The 18729-nt window shown below is 39.9% G+C and overlaps 1 protein-coding gene across 3 annotated transcripts in view; it reads right to left on the bottom strand.

Annotated features, from left to right (window-relative positions):
* WWC2 (WW and C2 domain containing 2) overlaps positions 1–18729 on the bottom strand; it is a 170795-nt gene that overhangs the window by 56151 nt on the left and 95915 nt on the right. For all 3 annotated transcript variants that reach the window (XM_020803006.3, XM_073001419.2, XM_073001418.2), the window contains exons 6-9: positions 17123–17252; positions 16413–16559; positions 15071–15144; positions 10944–11183 (exon numbers count right to left, since the gene is read on the bottom strand). In XM_020803006.3, the coding sequence (XP_020658665.2) occupies positions 10944–11183; positions 15071–15144; positions 16413–16559; positions 17123–17252 (591 nt within the window). The remainder of the gene's footprint in view (positions 1–10943; positions 11184–15070; positions 15145–16412; positions 16560–17122; positions 17253–18729) is intronic.

Below are 18729 nucleotides of genomic sequence, written 5' to 3'. Positions count from 1 at the left end.
GACTGGGCATTGCTTTCTGCCATCCCAATGAATAAACCATCTATCATGACAATCAGGTTGGGAAGGGGTCACCTGGTTTTCTTTGCAGAGCACAACCCCCCCTCCATTATATCTCAGTGATCAAGATTAATATCAATAATATATGTTTTTGACAAAAGTCTCAGGCCTGGGTAAAGATTACAATTTGAAGATTATGAGAAATGGTGGTTTATTCTTAGTCAAGCTGATTCCCCCATGACTACAGGCCTCTATTATGTTCCATACACTGCTTAGCACACTGCTCACACTAAACTAGAGTTGAACAGTTAGAATACAGTGGGTGTATTTAGATGTAACACTACACCATAAATTATTCATTAGTTACATCAATATCAACATTCTACCATTTTCCCAGTGAGCTCAAGGTAATATACCACATTCTTCCGCTTATAACATGCCCTCATTTATAAGACACCCCCCCTAATTTTCTAATCCCCAAATTAAGAAAACTTGGCTTTGAGGATTCAGCCTTTGGTCTCAGAACATCTGATATTTTGAGTCTCTGTCGAATCTGAACCTACTGACTCCACCTCCAAGGAGGTGTGTTCCAATTGGTTTGTTCAGGATCAGCTGACATCGGTTCCATAAGGCTCGTGATTGGAGGAAACGAAGTCTCCCGACTGTAGGAAGCTAAGCCTCATGACTGAAACTTGTTTACAGAGGCAAGGTATGTGCCATTTTGTTCTCTCCTCAGCTATCTCAGCTTACTTCCGTGTAAAAGACGCCCCTCAATTTTTAATGTAATGATTTTAGGGAAAAAGTAGTGTCTTATAAACGGAAAAATACAGTACATGGCTCCTCTTCTTCCCACTTTATCTTCACAACTACCCAGCAAAAAAGATCAGAGAGAGACAGTGACTGTTCCAAGGTCACTGGGGGCTATAGCCTGGATCTTCCAACTCCCAGGCCAACACTCCTAACCAGAACATCCTGCTGCCTCTCTTCAGTGTAGCAGTATGAATATGAGGATTGTTTTTCGCCAGCTACTGTGTTCCTCCTCCCTGTTCCATCTTGCTCACGCAGAGGAGTCCTGAAACCTTCAGTTCTGTCTTAGATCAGCTGTACCCTGTCATGCCCTCTGAACCTGCCCAAGCTGTGATTAATCTTACTTAAAGTTAGTAAAACCTGAAAATGCTGTTATCACACTTAAAAAGAAAAAAAAATCTTTCTAGTGTTATGGATTTCACTGAGAAATCCTCAGAGCTGGAATTATAAGCACTCTTTTGAGCAGGGACATATTTCAGTATATATTGTACTGATTTAAGGGTTTTAATTCTCCCTTGTGGTGTCTACGTTACTAAAGTCTGTAAACAACAGAGAAGTCTGGATTTGTTTTTAGCACCAAATTATTGGTAGCTGAGGACCCTTTACCATGGCTCTTTCAATATATTAATTTATTTACTTACTCTTTCAAGATAGCATTTTCAAAGCAAATAATGTCTTCAATTACTCCTGAGGTTATTAGGAATGGGATATGCTTTGTCTGAGTGAGCTAAATACGTTCACAAAGGACAATCTTCCTTTGAATGGACTTGTTTCCTTGAGAGCAAAAGACTCTAATTTATTTATTAAAACCATTTCTATCCTGCTATTCCTGTAAAATGACCTCATTTTGCTATTTAAACATGGGATCAGCACAGCATGTGGTTATAACTTTTTTCAAAGCCTGCTTCACAGAACTCTAGCTAATTCATTCAGTTATTTGTTTCATTTGCTTGGACTCTTTGTCATTGTGAGTGGCTTCATTCCCTGTTATAAGCTTTGCAAAAATATCTGTTAATATTCAATTCAACTCTTGTGCATATTATGGCCCCTATGTATTTACGACGCCATATCCTGAGAAACAACTCTCTGTGAATGTCATTTACTGGAACCAACCTGCACAAAGGCAATACTACCAAACTTTAAAAATTATTATTACTTTATATGGTCAAGAGTTGTAAGAATTCATTCACATATCTGGAGAAAACACACAGTAGTGGAAGACAAGGTTTTTAAGGAGCTGAAAGAAAAAATAAACTGGTGACTTTCTCAGAACTGCTGAGGATGATGCTTGATCTACAGTATATCTGATTAGACAACTTCTCCATTTGACAGAATGAAAGAAACTTCAGGTGCCCTATGTAACTGCTGTATGTTGTTGGGAATCAGGACTGTGGAAGCAGACTCGTCTCTTATGCTAATGCTTTTTTACCATGTTGTTCTTTTGAAATCCACAGCATTTAAAACAAAGTTGTTAAATAGAAAAAAATTGTCTTTGATTACTGGCTGTTTAGTGGAGAATCTATTTCAACTGATTTATACAAGTCAAATATACACGGGCCTAATGTGAGCATAAATTCCTTGTTGGTCCATGGAAAGTATGTGGTATGTGGTAGTACCTATGTGGTAGTGAGAACAATTGATTATCAGGACACTGTGAACAATTTTGCTTAGGAGTGAAGGCACAGCACTTGGCAATTTTGCTTGTTAGGTGTCAGATACTCTGAAAGGTCTAGATTTATTTAATGGAATTCAGTAATCAAAATCCAGCTGTTAGTTCCAACTAGAGTAGATTAGGACAGACAAAATTAATCAATAGGAACTTTGTAAGTTTCATTGATTCATTGGTTCTAATCCAGCAGGATCTCACAATTGAATTCAGGTTAATATGCTCTTTGTGTCTGGTGTATTTGCTACTCCTCTATATTTACCCCTATAGTTGTCCTAATGAATTAAAAAAAAAACCATTGCTCTAGGGCAGATTAGATTTCTTTAAAATTTTGTACACACAAAATATATTTGCTGATTTGTTTTGTCATATGTCTTGGAAATAAACAGAAGCAATTCAATTTTAGATTATTTGAATAATCTAAAATCCTGATGTATATTCAATATTTACTTAGACAATGCTTTAGTCCTTCTATTTAAAAAAATTAAACAAGTGCCACAACTGCATTCAGAAAAGTCTTCTTTTGTTCTGGTAGGGAGCAAAAGCTAACAGCTTTCCTGTCATCATTGGCTGAAATCCTATTTGATAAATTATGCTACATAAGGCTAATGATGTCATCAGTGGTAGTGATTTTTTTAGAAACAACTCAAGGCTCCCATTGAACCCATTTCATTGTTGGGAAGTCACTGGGGGCTACAGTATAGGGAAGTCTTTAACTACTGAAAATCACCACTAGCAGGTGGAGTTTACTGGCAGTGGCAATTTCAATAATTAGAAACTTCTCCTTGTCCCATGGCCTCACTTCCCAATGACTAAAGGGATTCCATGGAACTTTGGGATCTGGGGGCAGGGGACAGGGACAGAAATGTTTTCTTTCCGAACATTTTAACATTCTTATGAATCAATCCCCAAATACTCCAACAGCATGCCCACAAAGTCTCAGCTTCCCACCTATTTGGTTCCTGTAGCCCCAATTTTTTTGTCTTCTTTGTAGTCTTCTTATCCATGTGACCTCAGCTCTAATTCCCTTCTTTCTGCTGAAATCTTCATCATCATACAAAACTACCTAAAAAGCACTATGTGATTTACTAAAATGAAACACAGTCCTATGTCTACAGGCTCAAAATCTTAAGAGAGGGAGGGACGGAGAGATAAAAGAAGAATAGGGTTGAGGGGGGTCCCAATGCCCTAGCTGGGACTGAGAGTAGCTGATAGGGAAATAGTCTAAAATTAAATTTAAAAATAACTTGGAAGCAAGCAAGATTTTAAAAAAATTAAAACAAAACAACAAATGCGAAATGGAGAGAAAATAGGGTTTTAATGATATTGTAAAATGCAAACAAGAGAAGCTGAGCAGTATATTCAGCAGAAAGTTCGACATATACGGGGACAAGAAATAGCACAATGGAAGTGAAGTTTAAGAAGATTGGTGTTTGATGAATTGGTACACCAAGGAGGTAAGCAGCAAGAAAACTAAGACAGACAAATGGTTTGATAAGAAGGGACAAGGCCACAAAGAGACTTTAGAGGTTAGAAGAAGAGTACTAAATCTAACACAAAACAGTAGAATCAGCTACTGAAGGGAAACACATAGGACTATAATACGATTAAAGTGCAGAGAAATAAAAAATGAGAAAAGGAGCAAAGAAAGAGAATTGATTTAAAAGGAGAAACAGGAAGAACAACGAACAACACATTTTAGGAATCAACATAAGACAGAATGTGGACCTGAAAAGGGGTTTTAGTAAAATCAACAGCTTGAAAGGAGCAATGTTAAAAATATGAGAGAGAATGGAGAACTTTGGGTAGAGCAATTCTGCAAGCCGGATCAAAAGTTAATGTCCTAAATTTCTGAGCAGAGTGAAGAGTAGCAGGCTCAAATTAAAACAAGAGAGAGAGGGAAAACAAAGGTCTGGAGAAGCGGAGAGAAAGTCAGAGTGTGACTACATGGTCATTTACTGTGGGATTTGCTCTGCTTATAAAGTAGGTGAATTTGAAGTATTTTTTACTGATTGCATGACACAAAGGCTGAATTGAAATGGTCCAGCCTTTTTTGCTTCCAAAGTGACTTTCCCCCCCTTCTACCACTGGAGGGCTTCTACTTTTTTCTAACCAAAATTATTCAAACAGGGTTCTGCCCATGCGACTAGCTGATACATTCTTGTAAGGGGGAGGGGAACAGTTGTAGAGCATGTCTGTAGGTGGTCTTTCAGCGATGTAGGCTGTTGGGGGGTATGGGGCAGACATGCAAAACCAAACCATCATGATTATGGTTTGCTGTCAAACTACTGCCTTTCTGAGACCAAGCAAGCATAAGCGTGCACATACACAAAGCAGTGTTTTGACAAATCACTTTTCCTCTTGCCTCCTGAGAGAGGACAAAGAACTGCACATGCATGTACACACAAGCAGAACCAGCACTCACCTCCCTCCACAAAGCCTCTCCAAGTAAACTCTTAAAAAAAAGTTCCCCACCAGCACAGTCTTCTTTATTTATTTATTTATTTATTTATTTATTTATTTATTTATTTATTTATTTATTTATTTATTTAACTTTTAACTATTTCTGCTAGCAAGATAAGACATCAAAATAAGTGACTGAGAGGAAGGAAAGCCTTCCTAAAGCAATTCCTTTGCACTGTGCCACCCTAGAGGTGCTTCAAATGAAACTGCGACTGGAAGGCTTTTTTTCCTGCTCTGTTTCTGTGGCCCCAGTACAACTTTGCAGCAAAATAATGCACGTTAACTCGCATTTCCCTCATGATGCAGTTGCACTCCTTGTCCTGCATATTTAGTTGTAAATAATGACTTGAGTAATGCCACTGAATTAATGAAACTTGATTGCTGATTGTGGCGTTCACTCAGGTCATGAAAATGCATATGCTATTTGCATAGACCAATGGGAGTGCTGGAGGGGCGGAGTCACAAGGTATAAGAGACTCAGCAGGAGGAGGAGGAATTTAGATGGACATAGGTAGGGTTTTTGAGATAGAGAGAAAGGTTTGAAGAGAAAGGAAGATAGTTTGGGTTTAAGGCAAAGAGAGAATTTAAGGAGTGAATAGTCAGAGTGTTATCTGTATTAGTTAAGACAGAAGAAGTTAAAGGAAAATAGTGAAACTTTGTGTAACTTTAAGAATGTGCTTAAGAACTACTCCTGAAACAGCTTGTAACCAATAAACCTGTTTTTATTTCAAAGTTAAGTACTGAATGGACCTCAGTCTTTCATAGGAAATATAGTTGGTAAAGAGATCAACGGCAGCGAGGTAAAGGATATGTTGGGATACTCACGTGAGCTCTTTGTTCGGTGAAACAAGCAGGGGCCACGGGGTAAACATCACACTGATTTATTAAGGAGAGTGAGAATTGAGATGAGAGGCAAAGCATCATAAACAATAACCAGGTCCAAATTGTGGTCAACAAAATTAGTGGGACTATGATTAAAAAGATTAGAGCAACAAAAGAGAGAGGAGACAAGAAAAGCTAAACCAGAAGACTAAGAATGCAAGCCAATATGAAAATTGAAGTCCACAAAAGTGCAAAAATAGAAAAACAAAAAATGTCATCTGTCTGATGAAGGAAAAGTAATATTTATTTATTTATTTATTTATTTATTTATTTATTTATTTATTGGACTTATATACCGCCCCCTAGCGCTACAAGCACTCTCCGGGCGGTTTACAATTTTAATTATAAAGGCTACACATTGCCCCCCCAGCAAGCTGGGTACTCATTTTACCGACCTCGGAAGGATGGAAGGCTGAGTCAACCTTGAGCCGGCTACCTGGGATTTGAACCCCAGGTCGTGAGCACAGTTTTAGCTGCAGTACAGCGTTTTATATGGGTGAAATATGGGTGAAAAACCCAGTAGTAAGGCAGAAGTAGAGTAGACCAATTGAGTTAGTGGAGATTTGGAGATTCAACTCCTCCATAAATTCCATTCATTCAAACAGCCTACTCTAGTTGAGAGTTAATACTGGATTTCAGTCATTCTCCTCCATCATTCCCAAGTGGTTGGGGAAAGACCTATAAGATTTGAAGCTGCCTATGGAGAACTCAAGCAGGAAGGAATGGAAAATATGCTAGCTGTCCCAACCACTGCCCAACTGCCCCATGACTACTAAAACTAGCATTCTATAGGATAGCTTCAATCTGCAAGATTTTGCAGTATTCTAATCCAAGCAGTTGTGGTACGATTTCAGATATTATACTCTTTGTTGTCTGAATGGGTCCTGCCTGTTCCCTACTGCACTGTAACACACTGCTAACTTGTGAAAAATCTAATAGCATATACTTTAAAGACAGGCTTTCTCTTCCTCTGTAGCGATGACAATAACTTGCTAGAGGCAGAACTGCACAAAGCAGACAAAGGGTTCATATCTGAAAAGCATTAAATTAAAACTCTCTCTTATAAGCAGATGTGCACATCAGGACAAAAAGTTACAAACTTATGAAAAATACTTTTTCTTATGGAAAAGGATCTGTTCATCTGCAACTATGGATACCTGAATACACCAAAACCTTTAGGTTTAGAAATTCAAAAGGTCTAGTGAGTACAATAGATCCATACTTAAGTTTAGAAGAACATAGAATTGCTGGTTTTTATCTCCTTGATTTTCAACAACCATTTAGGGATCACTCAGTCTTCTTCTTTTGAGACCAACAAGGATTTTTCTAATCATTTTTAATGGTCTCAGAGAACTATGTCTCTGTAAGCAGAGCTCTGTATGGGAAATTCACACTATTTCCCCAGAAAATCTATTCTACTTAATCTATTAATGCTTCAAGTCCATGGCAGGCAAGAAGGAAGACAGATATTTCTGATTGTACTAAATGTTTTCCTTTGTCAATTGGACTTTCACTTACTATACTACATGTGTATTACCAATTTTTTTTTTCATCTGATGATGTAGGACTGGCGAGAGTCCCCCTGCTTGCATGAGTGGCTCTCCACCTCCCCAAGAGTAATGGTGAGATTTTCAACCAGCAGGTTACTTGTGGACTCAGAGAAGAAGAGGCGGGCAATGTCTTTGAGGTCACAAGTGTAGCCTTGGCAGGACTGTGATTTAAGAAACACAGTACAGGAGGACTGTTGGGTGGATGCTGTGGACTGGGAGGTGTGCGAGGTGCAGGAGGTACTATCGGTACTGGAGAAGTTGAAGGCTGGATGGGAGACAGTCTGCTTCTGCAATCCTGAGCTGCTGGGTCAAACTGCTAGTGCCACCAGGAGGCTGGAGAACCAGTGATGAGCCCACTGCTGACAGAGGAGGCAGCAGGGGCAAGTGGCCCTACCACAGAAAGCCCACCACATCTCCTCCCTACGAGCATCCTAAAGGACACCCTCTGGTTGCCCCTCACTCCACACCCTGCCACCTGGGAGAGACCAGCCAGCTCCATGTAGAGTTTGGCCATGCCTTCCAAGAGGACTACCATACTTATGGAATGGTAGCTGCCAGTGGGCCTAGTGGGGGACGGGGCCTTTGCCATGTGCTTCCAAGGACTGCTGCCCACCTGCATATAGCACATGGAGCCTGGCATACCTATGGGGTGTCCTGGAGCTAGTAGAGGAGGCGAGACAAGACAAGGCTCCTCCCAGTAAAAGACCTTTGAGGGGCATGTTCCCAAGGACTATGGGAGTGAAGTTAGCTCTCTGGCACCCCAAGCTAAGTTTTATAGTTTGGCCTGTTGCTCCAATAAAGAGCCTATCCCAGCAGCTGCTCTCCATTTCGTCATGGAGGGGTGGGGTGGGGCCACTCACAAATGGTCACAATTATCATTATTTGAATATTTAAACTACAAAATCACTTACTGTAGCGAACACCCCTCTCACCTATCCGTCACCGCAGAACATTGAAGCAGAAGCCAATGAGTGAACGGAAGGCGAAGCCAAGGGGGGAGGGAGCTGGATAAAAAGACTGGTGGATGGAGTCTGAGAGAGGAAGAGAGACTGTGTGTGGCTTAAAAGGTGAGAGAAGAGTGAGTTAGAGGATTGTAAGAGAATAGATTAAAGTAGAGGGTTAAGAGAGTTTTGAAATAGTATCCAAACTGATTCAATTGAAAGTGATCTGCAACCTGTGATTTACCCCACAAAGATTTATTGATTATCAACTTCCCTAGTTAAATAAAGGACTTATGTTTTGTTAACGCATGTGTCTCAATACTCAATTGATATTAAAGTATTAATATCTGGTGGCAGCGAAGAAGAAAGAAGAACGAGAACCTTGTGAAGGCCTGGGGGGATCGCGACACTTACCAATAAGGGTGTCCGCAGAAATAATTGTGAGAGTTGGAGGTGGGACAAAATTGATAAATGATACCTATGGATTGCTGACCTGTTCGTAGTTTTACCAGTGTTAATTTAAAGAAATGCCAGCCTTAGGATGGGAGAGGGGAACACTCATGCTCACCAAGACATTGGTTCATACTGCCAGTGAGAACAGATAAGCGTATCATATAATCACTGTCCACCATTTGTTTATTTTGACATCCAAATATGGGATTTTGGCTTGCCTCTCAGCAGAGTTATACACCATAGACTGGGAAGAAATCATGCAAAATATCCAGTTCAGATATCAAGATAAACAAATCGCATACAGAGAGTCTGCAGTTTGCTCATCTGTTCAAGCAGGCAAAAGAAGACCAGCAAATACTATCAGGTGGTATAAGCATTCTATTCCTAAATGGTAAAACAAGGTTCCTCTGGAGATTTAGGTTGTCATGATACTGTATACTACATCATCATCATCATCATCATCATCATCATCATCATCATCATCATCATCATCATCATCATCATCATCATCATCATCATCATCATCATCATCATAACATGCCATGAAGTCAATTCTGACTTATGGTGACCCTTTTCAGGGTTTTCTAGATATAGTGAACACAGAGGTGGTATACTATTCCCTTCTTCTGGGGGCCTTGGGGGACTCTGTAGCTTGCCCCTGGCCACACAGGTTGGCTCTGTTCACAGGAGGCTCACTGAGGAATTGAACTCCCAACCTCTGGCTCCGCAGCCAGATACCTAACTCACTGAGCTATCCAGCCAGCTCATGAGATGCAAAGTGATCCAGAATCATTTGGCCGACATAACAACATCACTGATCATCTGAAAGAAAGGTTACTTATAATTACTACTGGCTGTGTTGGCACATAACAATATGCCAAGACACTTGGATTAATAAACCATGATGTGACTACATATAAATTATATTTTTACTACAAGATGTTTCCATTCTCTTTTTAAGTATGTACAGTGGACCCTCGACTTACGAAGGTCCCTACTTACGAAAATTTTGAGGTACAAAAAGCTCTGGCCATAAAGTTTTAGTTCGATTTGCGGCCGGAGCTTCGACCTATGAAAGGCGGGGAAAAGGGTGGGAAATTCAAAGCCGCCCCCACTGCCCTCTGCCTACCATCCCTGCTGCCCTCTGCCTTCTGCCCCCACAGGGACAGAAAGCAGAGGGCACCAGGGATGGGAGACAGTGGGCAGTGGAGGCGGTTGTGAAGCTTGGGAAGCTGAAAGCTGGCAGCAGGAGTGCTCAGAAAGCCAGCAGCGGGACAGAAGGCAGAAGGCACCAGGGACGGGAGACAGGGACAGTGAAGGGAGTTGTGAAGCCAAGAGCTGGCAGCAGGGGCAGAGCGGCTCAGAAAGCCAGCAGCAGGGGCAGAGCGGCTTTCGGCTTCCCGGGCTTCCAAAACTGCACCCACTGTCCTCTGTCTCCCATCCGTGATGCCCTCTGCCTTCTGTCCACACAGGGACAGAAGGCAGAGGGCACCGGGGACGGGAGACAGAGGGCAGCGGGTGCAGCTTTGGAAGCCCAGGATTTTTTTTCCTTTGCCTGGAACAGATTAAATGGTTTTCAATGCATTCCTATGGGAAATGGACCCTCAACCTATGGAATTTTTCGACCTGTGGCCACCGTTCCAATACGGGTTAATTCCGTAAGTCGAGGGTCCACTGTATACTGAGAACATGCGCTGTGGATTGTAGTGCAAATAAGAAGAGCCTGGCAATTGCAGGTTTGAATTGAAACCGTTATGTTTTTAAATTTTTGATTGCTAGCACATGTGTGATATATTAGTTCTATCAAGCATAAGAGATTCCAATACTGGAACAGTGAGGATAACATTAGCAATGAAGAGTTCATGCAGGTTGCAGCTAATACTACACAATCTTCCAATGATGTATTACACTCTGCTAGCTTTTTTCAACTACTTAACATCAGACCTAAGTATTTTCATGCTGGTCACAAATGCAGAACAAAACAGAGCTTGAAAGAATATGAACTCAGTGAGTGGTGTCACAGTGTGAAGATCACCTTGTGTTACTGCCCAGCAGACTAATAATAAATTTAATTAAAATCTACACAGAACTACTACCAAAGGGAAGTAAGCCCATCCTCTACAATGAGTATAAAGGTTAAACTAAAGAAAGAAATGCTTGGTGTTAGAAGGAAAGGGAAATTACCTCTCTGTAAATTCTTCACTAGGAATGCTTTTCCCAGACAGCTCCTCTTCCAGTCTTTTTCTTTCTGTTTCCAGATGCTCCAATTCATCTTGAGTACGTTTACGTGGGGTGACAAATTGAAGCTCCTTCAGCAGTTCTTCCTTTTCATTAATCAGCATCAGTTTTTCCTTTTCAATATCCAGTGCCCCAGGCCAAGCTTCACTATCTATCTTAGACAGTTCAATCTTTATGTTTGCCATCCTAATATATATAGAGGTAGACACATTGAGGGAGAGAAAGGATGAGCAATAGGCACCTTAATCAGTCCAAGAATCCGTGGTTTAACAGAAACATATGTTTAGACAGGGCAAATCAATATGATGTAAGTATCAGCATCAGAAACTTGAAGCACGTTGTAGCAAGTATGTCGTTGTGATACTTTAATTTATTTATTTAAAATTCTGTTACCATGTCTTTCTCCTTACAAAGGACCCAAGGCAGCTTACATCATTAGAAGATAATATTTAAAGCTAAAAATAGTAAGCATGCATATACTAAAACTACACAAAAAGACAGTAAACAAAAGTACCACAAAAAGTATTAAGGTACAACCATCCATTTAACAACCCCTCTCAGGCAGCCAGTCATTAAGAGAATGTTTGCCTGAAGAGAAAGGTCTTTGCCTGCTAGCAGAAGGATGGAAAAATGGGGCCAGCCTGGCCTTCTGTGGGAAAGAGTTTCAAAGTCTGGGAGCAGCAACATGTCCTCACTAAATGCACCTGTGAGGAAGGTGGAACCAAGAGAAAGGTCTCTCCTGATTATCTTAACAGATGGGCAGGCCAATAAAGGAAGATGCAGTCACTGAAACAGCTTGAACCCAACCTATTTAGGGTTTTATAGGTCAGAACCAACACTTTGAATTGTGCCCAGAAGCAGATCGGCAGCCAGTGGAGATGCTGTAATGGGGGTTATATGATCCCTTGACAAGTCCAAGTTAGTAATCTGACAGCTGTGTTTTGGAACTAAAAGCAAAAGCGTGCTGCTTATATACCGCCCCATAGCATTTCAAGCACTCTCTGGGCAGTTTACAAGTTAATTATGCAGGCTACACATTGCTCGCCCCCCAGCGAGCTGGGTACTCATTTGACCAACCTTGGAAGGATAGAAGGTTGAGTCAACCTTGAGCCGCTACCTGGGACTGAACCCCAGGTCATGAGCACAGTTTTGGCTGCAGTACAATGGTTTAACCACTGCGCCACAAGGCTCCTGAAGTTTCCAAACACTTTCCAGATGTAACCCAGCAAAGAGTTCATTAAAGTAGTTCAGCCATGATGTAACTAAGGCATGTGTCACTGTGGTCAGATCAGACCTCTCCAGGAACAAGCTGTGCAAAGGCACTCCTGGGCACCACCGAGACGTAGGCATTCAGGCTCAGAGAAAAGTCCACGAGCACCCTCAAGATGCACACCTGTGTTTTCAGAGTGTAACCCCATCCGGCACTGGCTACATGCCTGTTCCTTGATCAGTTTTTCAGGCAGCTAGGAGTACCTCTGTTTTATCTGGCTTCAGCTTCAGTTTATTCACCTTCTTCCAGTGCATTACTGACACTACATATTGTTTTAGAGCTGAAACAACATCCTTGGATTTAGATGGTTAAGGACACAGGGAGAGAGTTGGGTATCATCTGCATACTGGTGACACTGAACCCCAAAACTGCAGACAACCTCTCTTACTGGTTTCATGTAGACGTTAAATAGCATAGGAGACAAAACCGAACCTTGTGGCTTTTTGTAACATATGTTGTGTTAGACCAGATGACACAGATTCATGCACTAACCTCTGCATGGTGGGAAGCAAATGCAGGAGCACAATTCAACTTCACTCCACTCCAGCTGACTTGCCTGCCTCAATTGCAATGTCATTAGATGCTCATTCAAAAGCCCACTAGAGTGGGGCCTACACATGTAAATCCAAAATGTATAGGCTGAAGTCACATATATGATACCTATTCTTAATCTAATGAGTCAACCATATTATATAGGTCCATGCACAAAGTCTACATCATAGACCCCGATCAATAATTATGACTTAACAGGAATGAGTGGTGTGATATACAGAGTAGAATGGCATCATACAGAGAAATTCTATGTCTAATTTTGTTTTTCCTGAAATTTCTATTTTGGTTTCCCTTTAGCAAGATCTTTGATTAGCCTTATGAGTTCTGTTATCTTTTTCTTTTTTTCTTTTATCCAACTAGCTGTTTTAAAATCCTTCTAAAATTCAGTTTGCAATCTTTTGCACTGTAATTTCCTTTTGATTTCTTTTAGATCAGTGGTTCTCAACCTTGGGTACCCAGGTGTACTTGGACTAAAACTCCCAGAAGCCTTCACCACTAGTTCTGCTGGTTAGGATTTCTGGGAGTTGCAGTCTAAGAATATCTGGGGACTCATTGTTTTAGAGATCATTATCTACAGTAGAAACATAATTTTTGAGGGGGGGAAATCATCACTTTGGATTTAAAACTTTGTGTGTATGTGCACAAAGGCCATTGTGGAGAAAAGTGAGCTTGGAGGCTCAGGGTTGATCATGGAATGCCATAGATTTATTCTCTTGGTCACTAGTTCAAATATAGCCAACCTTCGTATTACCTGAAAATAATGGTTTCTGACAGGTGTGCAATGATTTATAAGATGAAGTGGTAGTCTCACAGGGGCTTCTCCCCACTTTTCAATGCTGTTGTTTGCTATTGCAACTGACATCCTTTCAATTAGCCATTTTATTTAAAAGAGCCTACGCTAACACTAAAATGTCCTCTTAGGCTTTGAGACAACATCTTTTTACCACTGTCAAGACACTTAACATACTTTAATACTGTACTTCTCTGTGAATTACAATTTTAGCCACCTTGACGAGCACAATTTGTCAACACTTGCCTTCATTTTAAAAGACAGATTTTATAATATGCTGAAAGATTTGTTTGAGGTCTTTGGAAGTGTTCCAGAAAGTATACTCCTGCCTTCTTAAAATGCTGAGGAAGGAAGGGAGCCAGCTAGCCGAAATAATACTTCCCACAGTGCTGCATGCTTTAACTAGGCCTTGACCGGTCTGCTTCTAAGCCTATCTCCAAATTCCATACATCTTGCAAGTACTTTCTTGGACCATCACCCTCTGATTTGTCCCTGTCCATTCGGATGTGATGTCACTCTTTCCTAGTCTACCTTGTACAGCTTCCTTAACATAGTCTGCAACAAGCCTATCTTTGCTTTCTCTGCCTTACTTGCACTTTTATACATGAAATCTCCATTATTTAGCTACAGGCTGGGAGGGTGTCCTTATGATCCACAGCTATTAAATAACAGAGACAGAACAAACCTGAAACTGGATTGTGTTCACAAGCTACCATTAGTGAGAATTCTTTATATGCAACCAATCATTACAAGATGTTGACAAGGAGTTCTAAAAATGCCGTAGCAGTTGTCTCTACTTTGCAATGACTGATATTTCTGAAATTCTCCTAATTTTCTAAAATGGCTTCCCATGCCAGGTGGGAAGTTATTGTTTGTTGTGTCTATGTTTGTATTTTAATGTCCAGCACTTTACTGGCTATGTCAAGTTAATTCTGTATTCTTCAGTTCTGATTAAGTAGTTTGTGGATGGAGCCTCAAGTGTTCTAAAGTATTAAAGTCTCCTTTTAGGGCACTTAATTCACATATTACATTTTCTTGTCATTAGAATCTCTCAGTCATATGGCAATGTCTGAACTGTAATGTTAGTATTTATTTTACTATTAATACACAGTCCAGGAAGCTCAATAGATATTGTAAGAAAAATTCTAGTCTCCTGAATTTGCACGTTCAATATGGTCTACATTCTCTTTCTTATAAGAAGCTGCAGTTTTTTTTTGTTTCTGCTGTTCTCACACTTGACAAATATTTATATAACTTTCCCACCCAGATCTCCTAACACGCAAATAATTAAGACTGTGCAGGATAGAAAGAATACAAACAACGGATCCCAAACCCACATATAAATGTTTCTTCTAGAGACATCCAGTAGATGTCACTGCAAGCATTAGCTTGACTAAGGAACTTCAGAAACTCAGATACAATCTCACATCTTAACAAAGAAATGAATGTTGTCATCATTACCTTCTTTTGGCATCTTGGTACTGAAGGCTCAGTCTGACCTTCTCCGCTAAATTGGACATGTTCCTGACACCAGCCTGTTGGCAGAATCACCAAACTTATTGCACAAATCAATTAAAAGAAAAAAAGTGATCTAATTACTCAACATTCTCTAAATCAGTAGCAACACCTTTCTAAACAGTAATCATTGGCTCTTCAGCACAAACACTCATAATTACTCACATATTTTCAAATGGAACCTACATTTTTACTCCTAAATCACTCAGGGACAGCATTAAGCACAAGCAGGTACAATTCTGTTTAAGGCTTACTTTGAAGCAATGTTTAATACATCCCAGGTTGTTACTTACTACTTTGAACTCAGAACTTTGGTGGAGATCAATGAAGTTCAAAGTAGGACTTCAATGGAACTGAGATTGCTAAAAACCACATTCAAGTTTGGACTTCTTCTCAGAAAATCCTAGTACAATCACTTCTACAGCCTTTCATCATGCTACCTAAAAGAAATATGCCAGCATTTGGAAAACATTTGTGGATACAAACCTATGGCTGGTATATCGGTCAATGAGATCCCAAAGATTGTTAAGCTAAAATGTTAATTCCATCAGTCAGTTTCAGATGTACAAAAACATTTTTGATGAAATCTGTGCTGACCAGTTTTTATAATAACAAACTCATGGGAAAATGATTTACACTTCAATTTTCCATGAGTTTATCAGTATAATCTTTCAGGGGGAAAACAGTTTATTGAGTGAAAAAATACAAAATAATAATTGAACTCTTGTGTACTACTGAGGAGGGCTTTCCTAACCACTTCATTCTTACATAAACCTTCAAGCCAAAATAGCTTATAAAAGACTTCCACAATTTTTACAGAAAATTGCCCCTGACAAAGATATTTAAAACGTACTTCCTCCATGAATATTTGTTATTAACCAAAGGACAATATTACTTTTTTTGAAGACGTACCACATTCTAAATACTCTAACAGAATATTAGATTCCCTAATCATTTGTCTCATCCTGTTTTCTACTACTTCATCCCCATTACTTCTGACATTGCTTTTTGGCAATCAGGCAACCATAAGAAAATTCTAGGAACAACATTTATTCTTATAATTACAAACAGTATGCCTCTGAAATCTAGCCTTCAAAATTACAAAAGTACCAAGTGCATGGGACAATATGCTCAGAAGAAAAACATTTATGTACATAATACTCTAGCCATCTTGACTAGCAAGATGCCTAGCAACACACAGCTGCTGGTCATTTGATTCAAATCCCTTCAAGAATATTCTGCTGCTAAATTTTCCCTTCACCACCTTAAAAAGAGATGAAAAACTTACATCACCAGAAATGTCTGTCTGAGATCCTGCTTCCAAAGTCTGTCTGGAGAGAGAGAGCTGAGAGTTTGTTGGGCTGCACCTCAGATCTGTGTCTGATCTGTCAATAGTGTGGTCAAGAAAGAACCTCTCTCTCAATTTTGCAAGACTCTGAAATAAAAAACAAAAAGAAGTCAGGATTATATTTCATTATAAAAGATAAACACCCAGCAAAGAATCTACAGGTGGAATGGAAAGTGTGTCTACTATATGAAGAGGCAGCCAAAGATGTACAGTATATCAAGGCCAGAAGCAGACCTCAGAAGTAGACTCTGAGTGGGAAAGGGAAATTCTTAATTAACAAAAGCATCTAAGTGTCACAGCATTCTCACCTCTAACCCCTGAATTATGCAGATTCATTTGCTTTGTTCTGTGACTGGTCTTCACAGGATTCCTTTGAAATTTGATTTCACAGACCTGGAGAATCCACCTCAAACACTTATAAACAACACGAACAGGCTTCCAGCTCTATCTACAATGCCTGTTTCTGGCTCAGTGCTTTCTCAATCCACATAGGAAATCAAACAAATTCAAGGTCAATGTTTCATTTAAAAACAACATATTTTCAAAACAAAAAACTATGCACATATCACAAAAATAAACTATTTCAAGGAGGGCAAAGGAATGAATCATGATTACCTAACAAAGACAAGGTACAAATGGTATTAAAATACCTGAATTAAATCTTGCTTCTCTTTCTCTCCAGAAATTATGGCCTTTCTGATAGACTTCAATTCATTCACAATGGCTTTGGCTTCACTTAGTTCATACCCACTCTGGCCTCCAGACATTTTTTGGTCAATTCTGTTAAACAGAGACATTGATGGTAACAGTACGTACTAAAGAATGCGATTCCCGAAATTTATGAGAAAACAGTATTGAGGTAATTCTCAAAATACTATCTCCAGCATCAAAGTAGTTACCTACAAGAAGAATAGAAAAGGAGACTGAAGCTCCTTAATCTTGCCAGCAATATACTGTCTCAAACACACTCATATAGCTGACACCGATTTCTTCAATGACGTCTCTCTTTCAAAGCAAGATAGTTTGGAAAGCCCTATAGATTTTGCTGCAGTAATTCAACAGTCTGAGACACTTTAACAAATGTTAAACTGTCTTGGCAAAGTAATCTGGAAATTAAAAATGCAATCATTATGTAAATTTATGGGGGAGTAAGACCCAGCGAACACAGTGAATAGTATCCTATTGCTTTGTACTGTGCATTCAAAGTTGCATTGTTATCTGCACTGCAATCCTCTGGAAGATTCCACAAAAAAGATGCAGTAGGACCCCTGTATTCGTGGATTGGTATTCATGATTTCACTTATCCGTGGTTTGCTGCAGCCATATATACAACATATAAGGGTGCCCCCTTGTGGCCTTTGTGCCATCCCTAGTATGTTGTATAAAGGGTTCCCTCATATCTGTGGTTTCTGACATCTATGGTAGATTGTGGAATTGGATACTCATGGATAGAGGTAGTAGGTACAGGATCCTACTGTATCTACCGCCTCTATCCATGAGCATAAACCCCACTGAAAATAACAGGGTTCGCTCCAGCTTGTAGAATAGCAACAGGAGATTGAAGAAGCTTCTACATTCCTCCTGCAATGAACAGGACCTGGCAAGTGGTTTTTACATCTTAGTACATGAAAAAGGTTGCACTGTTTTTTGAAATACAGTGGAGTCTCGACTTACGGTCGTCTCCACTTACGAACTTTTTGAGATCCATACTTCTCCGGCCGCAAATTTTCACTTCGACTTCTGGCTGCGAAATCGACCTATGGACCAGAAGAGGGAGGCGGGGAAATCGTCAAATTCAAATTTGGCGCTTTCCCTGCCTCCCCTTTCCAGTCCATAGGCCACAGATCTGCCTCTGGATGCCTTCTTTTCACATTTATTTTAATTTTGTATGTGTGTGTGTGGGGGTGTTTCTCGGTTACAAATTAATTGGTTTTCAATACATTCCTACGGGGAATGCATTTTTGACTTGAGCATTTTTCGACCTACAGACCCCATTCCAATACGGATTAATTCCGTAGGTCGAGACCCAACTGTATCAAAGGAGAATCAGACACTTTATTTTCTTTCTTGATAACTTCCCAAATGCCAAGGTTACAATTTAGTATCAACACTATTGAAGGAAAGAATGACTTTTATTATTGTTTGCTTCTTAATTTCCTCCCTTCTTTTGGATTTTCCTCTGTTCTTCAAACTATATGATTTCCTATTAATTAAGAAGTGCTCTGAGCTATAAGTCTTGGAGGGAAAATACAGACAA

This window comes from Pogona vitticeps, chromosome 5, assembly GCF_051106095.1.
Source record: "Pogona vitticeps strain Pit_001003342236 chromosome 5, PviZW2.1, whole genome shotgun sequence".
Classification (NCBI taxonomy): Eukaryota; Metazoa; Chordata; class Lepidosauria; order Squamata; family Agamidae; genus Pogona; species Pogona vitticeps.
The sequence above is the reverse complement of the archived record's forward strand: the minus strand, read 5'-3'. Positions and strand labels throughout refer to the sequence as shown.